The sequence below is a fragment of the Psammomys obesus genome, unplaced genomic scaffold (assembly GCF_907164565.1).
Source record: "Psammomys obesus unplaced genomic scaffold, mPsaObe1.curated_primary_1811, whole genome shotgun sequence".
Classification (NCBI taxonomy): Eukaryota; Metazoa; Chordata; class Mammalia; order Rodentia; family Muridae; genus Psammomys; species Psammomys obesus.
The window spans coordinates 6,463,869-6,481,322 of NW_026587759.1; the positions used below are offsets into that span (position 1 = coordinate 6,463,869).

The 17,454-nt window shown below is 41.9% G+C and overlaps 1 protein-coding gene across 1 annotated transcript in view; it reads right to left on the minus strand.

Moving 5' to 3' along the window:
- Nucleotides 1-17,454, minus strand: part of Adgrv1 (adhesion G protein-coupled receptor V1) — a 520,333-nt gene that overhangs the window by 334,405 nt on the left and 168,474 nt on the right. Inside the window, exons 70-74 of the mRNA XM_055604066.1 lie at nt 15,472-15,646; nt 13,433-13,568; nt 10,226-11,325; nt 4,939-5,056; nt 3,830-4,001 (exon numbers count right to left, since the gene is read on the minus strand). Coding sequence (XP_055460041.1) covers nt 3,830-4,001; nt 4,939-5,056; nt 10,226-11,325; nt 13,433-13,568; nt 15,472-15,646 — 1,701 coding nt within the window. The remainder of the gene's footprint in view (nt 1-3,829; nt 4,002-4,938; nt 5,057-10,225; nt 11,326-13,432; nt 13,569-15,471; nt 15,647-17,454) is intronic.

Here is a 17,454-nt window from a genome sequence, read left to right on the forward strand (position 1 = left end):
AGCAGGTATGGACATACGAACCCTTATGTTCTGCCGTCTTTCTTTGGGATTGGACGGCACTCAGCTCACTACCAAAGCAGAAACAAAAATACCAACCCAGTCACAAACCCTTTGCTCTGTAATGTTGTCCTGCTTGGAAGACGAAGCTAGTGCAATGGTGGCACAAAGCCTGTGGGAGTAACCAGGCAGTATCTGATTTGACGTAAGGCCCACTCCCTAAGATGAAACCCATGCCTAGCACTGCTTGGGTGACCAAGAATGTGGACCTAAAAAGCCCACAGCCAGACAGTATGCAGAGTGAAAGACCTCAGAACACCCAGGCCTAAATGGGATGTTTCCATCAAATCCTTTCCCTTAGGAATCAGATAGCCCTGCAGAAGAGTAGGCTGAAAGATTACAAGATCCACATTTGGTAGAGGACACCAAAGGAACAAGGCCTTCTAAATCAACAGGATTGAGGCACATAGGAATTCACAGAGACTGATGAGATCGTGCAGGGCCAGAATAGGTCTGCGCCAGACAGGGTCCTAGAGCTGAAAGGAGAAGTGGACTCCCATCCCTTCCCCGGAAGCAATCTCCAACTGATAACAACTTGCAAGGAAGTTTCACTGGGGAAACAAACTACTCTTCAGGGTAGGTTGCATACCCAGCAGTAGTTTGGGTTTTTTTTTGTTGTTTGTTTATTTGTTTTGTTTTTATGCTATAGGTCCTTTGTGTCTATATTATGACTTCCAGTTTTATGTTTCTTGAGTGTGCAAATGGGTGGGTCTCTGTCTATAGCTGTATCTTGTGCCTTTTCTTAGCTTCTTTTTCTTCGGTTTATTTTTTTCCTGTTCTGATGTGTTAGATTTTGTTCTTTTATAGTACGATATTATAATATATTAATTTATTATATAATTTTCCCTCAGAAGCCTGTTTGTTTTCTAATTAGACACAGAAAGGGAGTGGATGAGTATGGGAGAGGAGCTGGAGAAGCTGGGAGGAGTAGAGGGAGGGAAAGCCAAAATCGGGATATATTATATAAGAAGAAAATCTATTTTTAATAAAAGAAAAATGTTAAAAATTTCAATGGTCATCACTATTTTTTCTGCATGTAAGTAGTTAGGGCTTAATATTAAGCCCTGCACAGAAAGATTTATTTCTCAGAAAAGCAAGATTTGTACCAAAAAAAAAAAAAAAGAAAAAAGAAAGAAAGAAGTGATTATCACCTGGGAAAGACAAATGAAGCAGCAGTAAGGCCAGCAGTGGTCTTTCCTAACATAAAAGAGCACTTGGGCTAAAGAAGAGCGGCCTGTACCCGTCTCATCCAGGTTGCCCCTAGATACGGCGAGCCAGTGCTGTGCAGCCTGCCTCCACAGAGTTCTAACAGGGCTGCTATGCAGTTGGCACCGCGATGCTTAAACAGTCAATTGTTCTTTTCCTTATTTCAGGTAATATTTATTGGGTGTCAATTACGATTTTATAAAATGTTTATCAAGATGCCCAATTACAAGATTAGAGTTAACCATGCCAAAAAAAAAAAGAGAAAATTGGAAAAACATGACCATATCTGACTTTGTAGTGTACCAGTCACTTAATACTTTGAAATTACGGTTAATATTTCATTAGAATTTGGAAGTTTCTAGACTTGTGGTAACATTACACAAGAATATTAATTAATTATTTTATTATTAATTACATTTATTCACATTGTATCCCAGCTGTACCGCCTCCCTCATCTCCTCCCATGCCCCTCCCCCAGTCTACTGATAGGGGAGGTCCTCCTCCCCTTCCCTCTGACCCTAGCCTATCAGGTCTCATCAGGACTGGCTGCATTGTCTTCCTCTGTGGCCTGTCAAGGCTGCTCCCCATCACAGGGAGATGATCAAAGAGCCAGCCACTAAGTTCATGTCAGAGACAGTCCCTGTTCCCATTACTAGAGAACCCACTTGGACACTGAGCTGCTGTGGGCTACATCTGTGCAGGGGTTCTAGGTTATCTCCATGCCTGGTCCTTGGTCGGATTATCAGTCTCAGAGAAGACTTCTAGGCCCAGATTCCTTGGTTTTCTGCTCTCCTTGTGGAGCTCCTGTCCCCTCCAGGTCTTTCTATCTCTCCATTCTTTCATATGATTCCCTGCATTCTGCCTGAAGTTTGGTTATGGGTCTTAGCATCTGCTTTGATACTCTGCTGGGTAGAGTCTTTCATTGTTCTTAAACTGGGTCCTGAGAAAATTATCCTTGAAGGCATGAGTTAATAAAAATATCTTAGTGTACTGGGCACGGTGGCACACAGCTGTAATCCTAGCACTCAGGGAGGCAGAGGCAGGTGTATTTCTGCGAGTTCAAGGCCAGCCTACTCTAAAAAGCAAGTCCAGGATGACCAAGGCTACAAAGACAAACCCTGTCTCAAAAAAAAAAAAAAAAAAAAACCAGTATGTGTATGTGTGTCTATACGTATATATGATATATATATATACCTTAGTGTACCAAGTAGATTACGTGATCAGCATTTGTCATGTGAAACAGCTAGGGACAGGAACTAGGTCTCATACCCAACGAAAGCAAAGGAGTGATTACCAAGGGCATGCAATCCTCACTGATCCACGACAGGTGGTCCTTTTTGGTTTCATAACAAATATTTCATAAAATATGAAAATATATACAAAGTCAGCTTTAGAGAATACTGTAACTACAATAGCAATTCACAAAAGCGGAGAAAACAAGGAGAAAAATTTAAGAAAAAAAGAAACATATAATGATATCATTTTCAAACAGGCTAAGTGTCATGAAGGGCTCTGAGTTTGTCTGTGTGCTTCTTCTGCTGTGTGAAGCTTGCAGCCCATGCAAAGAAGCCGTTACGCTTGAACATTCATATCATAGTCTGGTGGGCAGCTTTTTATTTGATATCTTAACATAAAATAAATATGCAGCAAAGAATAAATAGTACTGAGTGTACCTTAGACATTCAAGCATCAAAATCTTACAGAAAAACATCTACATGCAATTATTAAATACCCTGTTAGCCCAGTTGGGTCATGGTGACAAAAGCCCCTTGAATGACAAACTGCCCTAGCAGTGTGTCAGCATCTGTCTCCAGAGGCACGTGTCGCGGCAGCAGTGCTCATTCATCCAGGTTGGACCAAGCAGAGTTTCTATGCCTTTTTTTAAATAAGTCAAAACAGGGTTTGTCTTTGTAGCCTTGGTCATCCTGGACTTGCTTTTTAGACTAGGCTGGCCTTGAACTCACAGAAATATACCTGCCTCTGCCTCTCTGAGTGCTAGGATTACAGCTGTGTGCCACCATGCCCAGTACACTAAGATATTTTTACTAACTCATGCCTTTGAGGATAATTTTCTCAGGACCCAGTTTAAGAACAATGAAAGACTCTACCCAGCAGAGTATCAAAGCAAATGCTGAGACTCATAGCCAAACTTTACGCAGAGTGCAGGGAATCTTATGAGAGAAGGGGGAGATAGAAAGACCTGGAGGGGACAGGAGCTCTAAGAATACATGAAATAAAGATGTCTCATGCATAAATAAAAGACATGTTTATGAATATGATAAAAACAAAGCTATAAATAGTTGGAGTAGTTAGAGATAATAATTTGTCTGACACGCAGCAAGTGGCTGTGCCAAACGTACCCTAGAAATGGCAAGAAATAGAAACATAAAAATTACTCTTAGCAAAAATTTATGATGGCATAAATTTTACATCTAAAATGTTTGGTTTAATAAAGAGATTTAGACCTTATGGAGAGAAATAATTGCCACAAAATGCTTAAGTTTCAAAAAATGATGCTCTCAGCTGAATAATTCTTAAGAAATGGTTAGCAGCCCATAGCACTTACCTTGTTCGGCTTGAGTTCGAGGTGGACAGAACATCGTGTTTGACCCGCCGTGCAGGTTGTAACCCCCGCCACAGACTGCAGTTCATCTTTTAGGTTTAGCTCCGCTTCCTGGACAATGGTGGCTGTTTGGTTAAATGTGACTCGCCAAAAGACCTGCACATCTTCAAAGGCCCTGTGTACAAAACAAACACATGGCATATAGGGACAGAGTGGCACGCAGGGCCTGGCACGCATGCTAACTGTCCTGCTCCAGCATTCACTAGATGACGGACAATGCTGAAAGTGAGCAGCATTCCTTCAGCAGATGAGAAGCCTAAGGCTCACGGTCTCCATAGCATTCTCTGAGTACGTGCTGTTCAGTGACAGAGTGCCACCCAGTGAGTACTGTTAAGTAAAATTCTTTCTGTCCAATGTAAAACGGCAGAAAGAATCTCTGCCCTCGAGTAAATGGGATAATTTGTTTTATAACAATAATTCCTCTAGAGAAAGATGCTACTCCTAAAACCAGATTTAATTGTAATATTAAAAACCAAAAACGTCTCCAACAATTCTGCAGAATAGGCCCCAAATGGAAGATTTAATCCATACACAGGTGCATACAGACAGCGCTACAGAATGAGCATGTGAGGAGAGCTTTGATGTCCAGTCTCCCTTGGAGCTCAGTGGCTACACATAGGCATCATGCAGTGGTAGATAAAGTGATGGCCTAAATCAGCTGACATCGATCTGATCTATTGCTATGTTATGGCTGAAACCCCAAGGCATTAAGCAACAGATTGAGAACAAAAGCATCTCTGGGCTAGTAAGGTGGTTTGGCCAGTGAAAGAACGGGCCATTTAGCCTGACAGGCTGAATTTAATCCCTAAGATCCAGGGAAGAAGAAAAGTGACAACTGACCAACACACTCCATCAGTGGGTATGCACCCCCACACAGATAATTATAGTAAACACATTTGTTACCTAAAAGAATGTATACTGACACTGTCAAGCTAGCTTGCCAGCCACCTTCTGTCATCATCTGCCTTGCCTTCATCGTCATGTATGAGTCTTAAGTTCTGTATAGAATTCTAGGATGTTAAATCCGTATGCACGCGCACACACACCCCTACCTGTTTGGCTGCCTTGTGACAATTAGGCTCTGTCTGCTCTTGTCAGCACCTGCCCTCATTTCCAGGCCTCTTTGGGACTCCTCACTGAAGCCTACGATGCCATTGTGGAGGTCACTCCCTAGAAAGGAAAATTCGGGCTATAACACACTTAGGAATTTATAAGCCAAACAGAACAACACACAATAAGACAAGGTGAAAGCCCTCAGGTCGAGGCTGGACGCATGCTGTTCTAATGAGACTCCACAGCACATCTGATAGTAGCTCAAAGTCTGTGCATGCCCACACAGCCCCAACACAGCAGCAGCTCTTCTCCGGCTGTGTTCTGCTGTCGTCCAGCACGAGGAGAGTGCCAGTTTAATTAATATTTGTAAAGTAAATGATCTGTGTAATAAATTCACCTTCCTTTAAGTGTGTAGACAGTTTTTAATCACATGCTCACTTATCTACCCCAGGAAAAAAAGAGGAAGTCATTAGGCAAATCCTGAGCCTCTGAGTGTTAGAGGCTCACTTGTAACCACACATATGCATGCAAACACACTCACACACACTCTTTCTCTCTCTCTCACACACACACATACACTCACAATCACAGAAGCACAAGCAGAATCCAACCTCGGGTGTAGAGCATGCCGACACAGTGATTGCATGTTCAACCAGCACATGAGTGAATGTGGATTAGGCTAGCATCTTCACTACAGGACAGTGTCTGCTTTCAAGTGTCCCAACCTTTCAAAATAATCCTAAAGCAGTGGTCCTCAAATCTTCCTAATGCTATGGCCCTTTAACACAGTTCCCCATGTTCTGGTGACCCCAGCCATAAAATTATTTTTGTTGTTACTTCATAACTGTAATTTTGCTAGTGTTATAAATCATAATGTAAATATTTTTGGAGATAGATGTCTGTCAAGGGGGTGCAACCCACAGGTTGAGAACCTCTGTCATAGAAGGAATCATCCTAAAGCATTCAACCACAGAAACAATTTGCGCCAGCCACCCAGAAATCTAAGTTAACGAGCTTCCAAAAGAACCTAATTTCTAGAGGTAAACACTTGGGCAAGTTAATGAGATGAAAAGCTATGTAACTGTAGTGCTTGGAGAGAGACAAAAGTGACCAGAAGGCCTGTCTCCGAGCCAGCTCTGAAGTATACGGAAATGTGGACACCAACTGTCACTGGTATGTGTGTGACAGCCTACCTTTGTCCTCACTCCTCCTGTCTTTTCTTTATCAGCTAAACTGATAAGCCTCATTTCCATCAATTAATCATAACAATCACTTCTTAGCTTAACATTAGAATATGATGATAACTCCTCCTCTTTGATAACAATTGTTCCTTCCCCAGATTTGGTTCTATTTGCTGAAATTTATTGTTTCCTGTTTTCCTTTGTAGGACAATAGCAATTTACTGGGATCTAATTAAAACTCTCTTGTCACATCTACAAGAGAGATGTGGCTTCCTCTGAGCCACATTTATAGTAAGGTGATTCTAGATTTCTAATATACCAATGATCAAAACCAAACTAAATAAGCCATTTAGTACCTGGCTTCTTTTAAAGTTGGTTCCAACATCTAAATGTGGAAAGGTTGTGAAGACTGGCTGAGGACTGAACAATCAATTAAGTTGTTGATCTAGTTAAAACAGAAACATTAAGGGAAGAGCCAGATGTATGTAAGACACGGTGGGAACACGGGCAGAATAAAAGAACAGAGAGCCTTTAGATAATGTGGTCATGTGGTCCTGGCTGGTGATGGCACCATAGGCTACACCACGTGATGTCAACAGACCGGTGGCGAGCCATCTATTACAGCCATACACCTGACAGAGAGTCGCGCACTGCTCAGATACTTGACAGGCACACAGCTGGATATGTTGTGTTGTCTAATAATGTAGAAGCAGTTGCATGCCAAATGCCATCCGATCATACCATAATTGCCTGACTGACCACCAAAGAGTCCTCTCCCAACTACCCAACCCAAACTCAAGGCCTCTCCAATGTATGGTAACTAATATAGCACTGCTTTGTTTTGTTTTTCTTATTTATTTTTACTGATTACAGTTTATTCAATTTGTATCCCAGCTGTAGCCTTCTCCCTCATTTCCTCCCAATCCCACTCTCCCTCCCTCATCTCCTCCCATGCCCCTCTCCAAATCCACTGACAGGGTAGGTGTTCTCCCCTTCCCTCTGACCCTAGCCTATACCTTTCATCAGGACAGGCTGCATTGTCTTCCTCTATGGCCTGGCAAGGCTGCTCCCCCCTCAGGGGGAGGTGATCAAAGAGCCAGCCACTGAGTTCATGTCAGAGACAGTCCACGTTCCCCTTACTTGGACACCCACTTGGAGACTGAGCTGCCATGGGCTACATCTGTGCAGTAGTTCTAGGTTATCTCCATGCATGGTCCTTGGTTGGAGTATCAGTCTCAGAAAAGACCTCTGGGCCCAGGTTTTTTGGTTTTGTTGCTCTCCTTGTGGAGCTCCTGTTCCCTCCAGGTCTTTTTAGCTCCCGCTTCTTTCGTCAGATTCCCTGCACTCTACCCAAAGTTTGGCTATGAGTATCAGCATCTGCTTCGATACTCTGATGGGTAGAGCCTTTCAGAGGCCCTCTGTGGTAAGCTCCTGGCCTGTTCCCTGTTTTCTCCCTCTTCCAATGTCCACCCTGTTTGCTTTTCTGAATGAGGATTGAATATCTTACCCAGGGTCCTCCTTCTTGCTCAGCTTCTTTAGGTGTACAGATTTTAGTATGATTATCCTGTATTATATGTCTAATATCCACTTATAAGTGAGTATATACCATGTGTGTCTTTCTGCTTCTGGGATACCTCACTCAGGATGATCTTTTCTAGATCCTACCATCTGCTGGAAAATTACATTATTTCCCTTTTTTTAATTGCTGAGTAGTATTCCATTGAGTAAATGTACCACAATTTCTATATCCATTCCTCTGTTGAGGGACATCTGCGTTGTTTCCAGATTCTGGCTTTTACAAATAAAGCTGCTATGAACATGGTTGAGAAAATGTCCTTGTTGTATACTTGAGTATATATGCTTGATGATATGTGCCTAGGAGTGGTATATCTGGATACTGAGGAAGCACTATTCCTAATTGTCTAAGAAAGCGCCAGATTGTGTTACAAAGTAATTGTACAAGTTTACATTCCCACCAGCAATGGAAGACGCTTCCTCTTTGTCCACATCCTCTCCAGGATGTGTTATCAGTTGAGTTTTTTATCTTAGCCATTCTGATGAGTGTAAGGTGAAATCTCAGGGTCATTTTGATTTGCATTTCCCTGATGACTAAGGATGTTGAGCATTTCTTTAAGTGTTTCTCTGCCATTCAATATTCCTGTATAAAGAATTCTCTGTTTAGCTCTGTACCCCATTTTTAAATTGGATTACTTGGTTTGTTGGTGTTTAACTTCTTGAGTTATTTTCATATTCTGGATATTAGCCCTCTGTCAGATATAAGGTTGGTGAAGATCCTTTCCCAATCTATAGGCTATCGTTTTGTTTTGATGACAGTGTCCTTTGCTTACAGAAGCTTTTCAGTCTCATGAGGTCCCACTTATTGATTGTTGCTCTTATTGATTGCCTGTGCTGTTGGTGTTCTGTTCAGGAAGTCATCTCCTATGCCAATGAATTCCAGGGTCTTCCTAAAGTACTGTGAAAAACAGCAAGGAGCCACTAGAAACCATTTTTACTTTCATGGGACTGATGTAGGCTGCACTAATTTCTAGATATTTTGGTTGTAAGCTATGGTCATAGCTGAATGGCTATAACAAAACATTTAAATCATAGAATGTGAGGGTGGTGCTTAATTCCAGACTAACTTTAATAGAAATATACAAATTACATTAAACTAATGTAAAAAAATAAACTTGCAGAAGTGAATTAAAATTTATATTGCTCCCAATTAACTGTTGAACTAGGAATGGTGTTAATCATAATTAGTGAAAAGTTATAGGGTAATGTAACTAGAAAAAACAGTGTAAAGGAAGTTACCACAGTGTCGTAACTGAGTGGTTAAAACAACGTAACTGCAGGGACACAGCATACCTAACAGTGAGTCCTCAGGTCTAGTGCCTCCCTTGAGAGCAGCTAATACCACAGGATTGTATACCTTGAGGTTACTAAGAATAAACTCCACATGTTCTTGTCACAGGGACATTAAGATTTGAGATGATGGATACGTTCGTTAGCTTGGTTTAGTTATTCAACAATTTATTCACAAATCACATCCCATGAATATGAAAATAGATAATATATAGTCAAAATAAAATATGGTCATGAGATGGCCTTGCTGCTACTTTACGTTGTTACTGACAAGCTGATCTACTGCATGGTACACAGCATCACTGACGGTTCCCACCAAGCCCAGGCGCAAGAGGAACTTCCAAAATAACTAAAAATGTAAGCTGTCACTTTATAGATGTGTATAGGAACAAAGAGGATTTAGGCAGATGGAGAGAGGAGGGAGAGAGGCAGCAATGCAATCATGCTATCAGTTGCATCAGATCCAAAACAGTAGAAATTCTGAACCACTGCAACATAAATGTACAGGGCTTGTATGTGTATGTGTGTATACACTGCATTCACACATACATCGTACATACATACACACAGTACATACATTTATACATAAAAATGTATGTGTGTCTAACTAAGACAATGATTATATCAGTTGTGAAGGTCAAAAACAACACAAGTTACTAATTTTAATCTAATTCATGACATATATAGATTTCTTGACAATGACATCTTTGTCTTAGGACTTATTACTAAAAGTGGCTCAAAAATTTAGAAAAAGGTTTCAAAACAAGATAAACAATCACATGCTTGGATGTCAAAAACAGTGTTTTTCTAGAAAAATAATGTGGAGTTAAGAGGTTTTGACTATGTTGTGAAACTACAGCTTTACGAACCACGCACCTGACTCTATGCAAGTAACATCTATAACACAAAGTGTGGTCTGACCTAAAAACATGAACCCATTCCTTTAGAAAGACAATTATCTCTTCTCATTGTTGTTGTTATTTAGACAGGGTCTCACTGTTTCCCTGGCTCACCTGGACCTCACTATGTAGGCCAGGCTGGTCTTAAACTTGTACAGGTCTGCCTGCCTGCTGAATGCTGCAATTAAAAGCATGTACCACCAGGTCCATCCTAAAGAAAGACAATTCTTAATGAATTGTTAGAAGGGACTCAGATAATGGTCTTAACCTATAGGTTAGACAGACTAAATGCACGGTACTGTGAAAATTCACACAGCACCTCTGGCGTGCATTGCCGTTACCTGCAATAATGACTAGGGCAAAGGCTGAAAACCCCCTGCCGTCCTTTCCTCTCACGATCTGTGCGCCCCCTTGAGGATCTGTGAGAAACACATAGAAGAACTCCTGCCCCTCCGGCTCATCATCATCCAGAATTCGAACTGCTGTTTTACGCTCTCTTTCCCCATCGAGAAATGTCAGGCTGAGCGTTTGTTCTTCAAAGTCTTCTTCCTCCACTGCCCACGTTAGGTTGCCAGCGCCATAGCCATCTTGAAAGGGCCACACACTGGGCTCCTCCTCAGCACACCTTCCACCAAAAGTCCTGACTGTTACGCTGACATTACCGGCAAGGCCGCCAGTCCTCTGGATAAGGATTTCTGCAGTGCTGGATGTGCTGTTCTTCATTTCCTCTGCCACATAAACAATGGGCGGTCCAAGACTCAGTACGCCGTAGACCACAGCATGAGTCGTTCCCAGGACCAAGCCAGGCTTCTCAGACACAGCACTGTGAGCGGTGACAAGTTTCACAGGGGTGGCAGACACACCTGTTGTCTCCGTAACAGGGACAAACACCTCGGTGGTGTACGGAATGGCAGTTACCTTGCTTGTGTTAGGGTGTGGGGTGAAACCAGTCTCCACCCCAAGGAGAGTGCTGTCAGCTGCCGCAGTCACTGCTGTCACAGGGACAGAAACGCCCTCCCCCGCCAGGTCATCATTGTCCAGTACGGTGACCACTGCGACACTGAGATCTAGGTTTAGGCGAGGTCTCCAATTCACATCACCCTTTCCTAGTCCCTTAGTTTCTACTGACGTGAGATTAACGTAAAATGTTTCTTCTCTCTCAGGAAGCTGATCATTAATAATGGTTATTTCAAAATCGGCCTCCGCCTGGAATCTGTGAAAAGAAACTTCACCGCTCTGAACGGGCTCGAAGTCTTCCAGAGGCGCGGCGCTGTCTGCGGTCGTCGCATAGAAGACTTTAATCAGATCACTACAAAACCCGAACAGTCTTTGCACATGGATTCGGACTGCCCGAGCATCCTCTGACACTGTGATATTTCTTGAACTAGGGGAAAACTGGAAGACTCCCATGGGTTCAATTTCAGCAGTAGTGAAACCTGATCTGGAAAAAAATTACAACATAAGGGGTGATTTTAATGTAGGAATACCGCTGTAGAGTTCTTTCCTTCAACTCTTAAAATGCTGCTCATTTCTAAGAATCATCCTAGAAATACAGTGTTCTTTTGAACTCCATAAAACCTTATTTACACACTGACAAGTAAAAGCACAAGAAACATACAAGCAGAGGCTGCAGCAGCAGGGGCAGGGCCAAACACAGCTTAGGGAGAGTGCACATCTGAGCCCTGCCTGGCTGCTTGGAACATGAGGGTCCTATGGCCTGGGCAAAAGGGCCAGAGCCTCTTTGATGTTCCAAGTGTTGGCTTTCTCTCATAGCTACTAAGCTGAGCTATTCATCTTACTGTGAGCAAAATTCTCATGTCTGCCAGCTCTCAGCAAAGAAACTCTCACAAAAATGTAACTAACACTTGTGCATAATTTAGAAACATCACTGGTTGAAAATTTATCTGTAACTCTTACCTACATATTTTTATCAAGAATAGTAACATCAGAAGTTATATTTAATGGTATAGCAGCCTATCCTGACCAGGGACATATTTTGAAAGGTAGCATTTACGGAAAATTTAAAAATAAAACTGCTTATGTTTATATATTAATATATCAAATTTATAAATCATATATATTTGAGTGATGTTTTAGCAGCTACCTAGAGTCAATCCATTTCCACTGAGAAGCACATAAAATATAGTTAAGAGTTCAGTCAGCTTCTTGAGAGCCCAGGATCAAATACTGATTTGGAATGTAACATTCGGCTCATTACATAACCTATCTGTCTACCTGATACAAGCTAGAGTTATTGGGAAAGAGGAACCTCAGGTAAGAAAATGCATCACCACATTGCCTGCAGGCCTGTCTGTGGGGCATTGTCTTGATTAATGATTAATGATTAACAAGGGAGGTCCCAGCTCACTGAGAGCCATGTTACCCTGAGCAAGCCATGGAGAGCAAGCCAGCAGGCAGCATCCTTCCATGTGTCTGCATCAGCTCCTGCCTCCACACTCCTGCCTTCCCTGATGAGGATGACCTGAGAGCTGTGGAATGAAACAAACCTCTCCCTCCGCATTTCTTTTGGTCATGGTGTTTTATCACAGCAACAGAAAGCTAAGCAGAATATAGCCTATCAGCTACTTACTTATGAAATGGGATACATATTTAGTACCCAGTATGAGCTCAGGGCAGACTTACAGCGATGTCTGGGTTAGGTTAGCACAATAAACTTATTCGTTATTAATGTGGTTGTTAAAGATATTCAAATTTGTCACCCTGAAATATGTTCTTTGGACAAATTATTTTAAATGGGATATATCAAAGCATATTTCTCTCCACAGATAACTATATCTCCACATGCAAACATGTATGTAACCATCTTTGAACACTCACTAGTCCATTACTGTGTCACTCAGCCTTGTGTGTTATTTTGGCCAAGCCCATGCCAAGTAGGAGAAAAGTTGACTGCTTTTAGGTTGAACTGAACAAATACTGGGCTCCATATAAATAGTTACTATAGATACATAACAATGCTAAATAAATTAAACAGAAAGGAGTCACCAAATTCAACAAGTAACGCCAGTAACTAACTGTAATACTTAACACATATTCTTAAAGACCTGGGAAAGTAAGAGTCTGCATCTCTTCCACAGAGGACAGTTCCTTTTAAGGGAACCATGAGCCCAGGTGTCCACGCTGAGCCTGGAGGTCAAGGTGAGCTGTCTGTACGGCAGAAAGTGGGGCCTCCACTGACGGTGTCCTCCCACTCTGTCTCTGCCATGCAAGCTGTAAGTTGCTCCACATGAATCTCAGGGTACCTTGTTCTAGTTCAACCGACACATTGCGAATGATTTCTTAAATCAGTGGTTCTCAACTTCCTTAATGCTGTGACCCTTTTAACAGAGTCCCTCATGCTGTGGTGACCCCAACCACAAAATCATTGTCATTGCTGCTTCATAACTGCAAGTTTGCTACTCTTATGAATTATAATAAAAATATTTAATATGCAGGATGTCTGATATACAACCCCTGTGAAAGGGTTGTTTGACCCCAGGAGGTCACAACTGACCCGTGGGTTGAGAACATTGGTTAGATGGTGATACCTAAACTGAGCTCCACCGGCAGTGCTGCTCCTCAGGCCTGACAGATGAAGGACAAAAGCCTCTGGCCGACCAGGGCTGGGAAATGCCCACAGCACAATTCCCTTCCTCCGTTCTCCATGCAAAAAAGAAAGGTTCCCTGTAAAAAGAATGACAGGAAGTAGGATATCACTCCTCTCTTCTGCTTTTTAATTTCTAGTCTACATGCACGGGTAATTTCTCTTCACTATCTGTGAACCATATGTGTGCAATGCCTGTGGAGGCTGGACAGGGCATAGGATCCCCTGGGACCAGACTCACAGACGAGTCATCTTGTGGGTGCGGGGAACGAAGCCCAGGTCTTCTGGAAAAGCAGCTAGTGCTCTTAACGACTGAGCCATTGCTCCAGCCCAGCTGTGCTTCTAAAACTCGAATTTGATGCTAAAACATACACTGATATGATCTTTTCTCCAAAATTTGATTTGGTTCCAAGAAGATAAAATGTTTAATACAGGGAAGAAGAGATTAATACATTTATAGGAATCTTCTGAGACCACACAGCCCTGGTTTCTTACGCCTTACTTGCTCCCCTCTTCCCTCTCTGTCTCTTCTCCTGCACCTTCCCTTTTTCTCTGTTTTCCCTCTTTCGCGTCAACTACCAAATCTAGCAATGAAATAAAAATGGTTAGAGTGGTGTTAGGCAAGCTTTCTTATAAGTTTGGTACTGCGCTGTGGTTAAAATTCTGGACATAGCATTTCTTAACAGCTTCGTATCACAGAAATTTGGGGTAAAATATCACAATATATGTATTTTATTTTAGGTTACTTCAGAAGAAAATATCTCAAGTAAGAAATTATAATTGTTAAGTCTAGCCTAAAAGTTTAGGAATTACATTTATTATTAATTATATTTAAATTATTATAAAAGATCAAAAGAGTAGTGTAACTTATTTGAAGACATATTCGTACTGTTTGCAAGTTTCTTTTTTGTTTAATCAAGTTAATATAAATTCACTACCATTTTTTCAAAACAAGATTCCCACATGTAGACTGTAAGTGATTAATTATACATAAACAGGCATATCACCAAAAATGACAGAAGGGAAGAATAACCATAAATGAGTGTGGAAAAGGGGGTTGGAAATGTATATAAGGAAGATAACAGTAGATCTTTAATTTAGGGGACAAAGGAAACTAAGACTCATCGTCAGCGGACAGGTAAGATCCAGGCTCCTCTGCCCTGGAGGCGACATGCTTTAGCCAAGGCAACTCGGGCACCAGGGGGTCACCAGTGAGGCAGTAGACAACCTCCGTCTACACCGAGACCCTGCCACCACAGCTGCTGATGTAACAACGATGTCATTTGTGGTGTCTCATTTCTGTTCTCATCTTCCAATGGGCTTCAGCTGTCACTCACTTTCTCAGCTAAATGTATCTTAGGAAAACAAAATCATCCCACCTTCACGGAGGGAGTGTGGCTCTCAGCCCTTATATGAGTCGCAGTAACATTTGTCCGGGGAGCTGGGAAACACTGCAAATAACCGGGTGCAGTGTGGGGAGTTGGTCTCAACTGCATTCAGAGGAAACTGCGGTGAGCTTTGCCGCATGAGGCCACACATCCAACATCCACGCCTGGCTGTTCTCAAAGGGCTGCTGACAAATGTAAGCATCAACACGTGAAGTGACAGCTGCCCTTCTGTCAGAAATGCAGGAGAACATATGGTAGGCACACAGCTGTGTCTTCATTGCTCTATCAGCCACCTGAGCTACTGAAAGCTACTTTTAACAAACTCCTAAGGATTGACAGAGCTGTGTGCTTGTTTTTTCCTTGCTGTGTAATGATCATTTTTACACGGTGTATAAAGATTTGAGTCTCATTGAAGAGTTCTTGTCCTCCTGCCCAAGGAGCCTGTGTCATCCAGGTTATGCAGAAGAGCGCTGCTGTGAGGCCATAGCACTGAGTGAGGACTCTCACAGCTAGTGTCTGGGGAGGGATAACCCTGATGGCCATCAATTGCACGGCTCCATGTTCTGGAGGCTGCACTAGAGAAGCTACAACTCACCCCATGCTGGAGTCATGTTGCCGACGACAACAGGCTCAGGGAGTTCTGACCCAGGAGCATATCCCGTGGCCCAGGCCACAGAGAGCCTGCCAAACGTGCCTCTCCTACAGACCATGACCTCACTTGTGCCAGTTGTGATGTCCACGAGTCGGAAAGCAGTGGATTCAAATCCAACCTGTAGAAAGATACGCTTAGAGGGCATCAACTCCTGTGAAAGTTTCCTGGTCTTTGAAAAGTGGGCTAAACATGAACTCCTCTTTGGGTCATGCAATTTATTCTTCCATACGATGGTATACTCAGAAGAGAAAAACTTTAGAAAAATCTCAGATTTGAAATTTCATTCTGTTCTATGCTTCACATTATACTTTCCAGTTTTCTTTCTTTCTATATTTTTTGTAAACATGTAATCATTTGAATTATAAAATATCCAAAAAATTAATGGAATAATAATTAAATGAAAGCAAAAGAGTTTAAATTACCTTGCTTTAAAAGTCTGTAGTATACTAAAAACTGCATGGTACTGGCATAGAAGCAGACTGGTGGATCAGTGGAATCGAATAGAAGACCCTGACATAAATCCACACACGTATGGACACCTGATTTTTGACAAAGAAGCCAAAACCATCCAATGGAAAAAAGATAACATCTTCAACAAATGGTGCTGGTCTAACTGGATGTCTACATGTAGAAAAAAATGCAAATAGATCCATACTTATCACCCTACTTATCAAAGACCTCAATGTAAAACCAGACACACTAAACCGCTTAGAAGAAAAAGTGGGGAAGACCCTTGAACTCATTGGCACAGGAGACAATTTCCTGAACAGAACACCAATAGCACAGGCTCTAAGAGCAACAATCAATAAATGGTACCTCATGAAATTGAAAAGCTTCTGTAAAGCAAAGAATACTGTTGTCAGAACAAAACGACTGCCTACAGATTGGGAAAGGATCTTCACCAACCCTATATCTGACAGAGGACTAATATCCAGTATATATAAAGTTAAACAGCAACAAATCAAATAATCCAATTAAAAAATGGAGTACAAAGCTAAACAGAGAATTCTCAATAGAGGAATATCGAATGGTAGAGTAACACTTAAAGAAATGTTCAACATTCTTAGTCATAAGGGAAATGCAAATCAAAAAAAACCCCTAAGATTTCACCTTACACCCATCAGAATGCCTAAGATCAAAAACTTAAGTGACAACATATGCTGGAGAGGTTATGGAGAAAGGGGAACCTTCCTCCATTGCTGGTGGGAATGTAAACTTGTACAACCACTCTGGAAATCAATCTGGCGCTTTCTCAGACAACCAGGAATAGTGCTTCCTCAAGATCCAGCTATACCACTCCTAGGCATATACCCAAAAGAGGCTCAAGTACACAATAAGGACATTTGCTCAACCATGTTTGTAGCAGCCTTATTTGTAATAGCCAGAAGCTGGAAACAGCCCAGATGCCCCTCAGTGGAGTAATGGATACAGAGATTGTGGTACATCTACACAATGGAATATTACTCAGCAATAAAAAACAAGGAAATCATGAAATTTGCAGATAAATGGTGGGAACTGAAAAAGATCATCCTGAGTTAGCTATCCCAGAAGCAGAAAGACACACATGGTATATACTCACTCATATAGACATATAATATAGGATAAACCTACTAAAATCTGTACACCCAAAGAAACTAATCAAGAGGGAGGACTCTTGCTAAAATGCTCAATTCCTATCCAGAAAGACAAAGAGGATGGACATCAGAAGAAGGAGAAAAGAGGGAACGAGTCAGGAGCCTGACACAGAGGATCTCTGAAAGGCTCTGCCCTGCAGATTATCAATGCAGATGCTGAGATTTATGGACAACCTTTGGGCAGAGTGCAGGGAATCTTAGGAAAGAAGTGGGAAACAGTAAGATCTGGAGAGGACAGGAACTCCACAAGGAGAGCAACAGAACCAAAATATCTGAGCACAGGGGTCTTTCC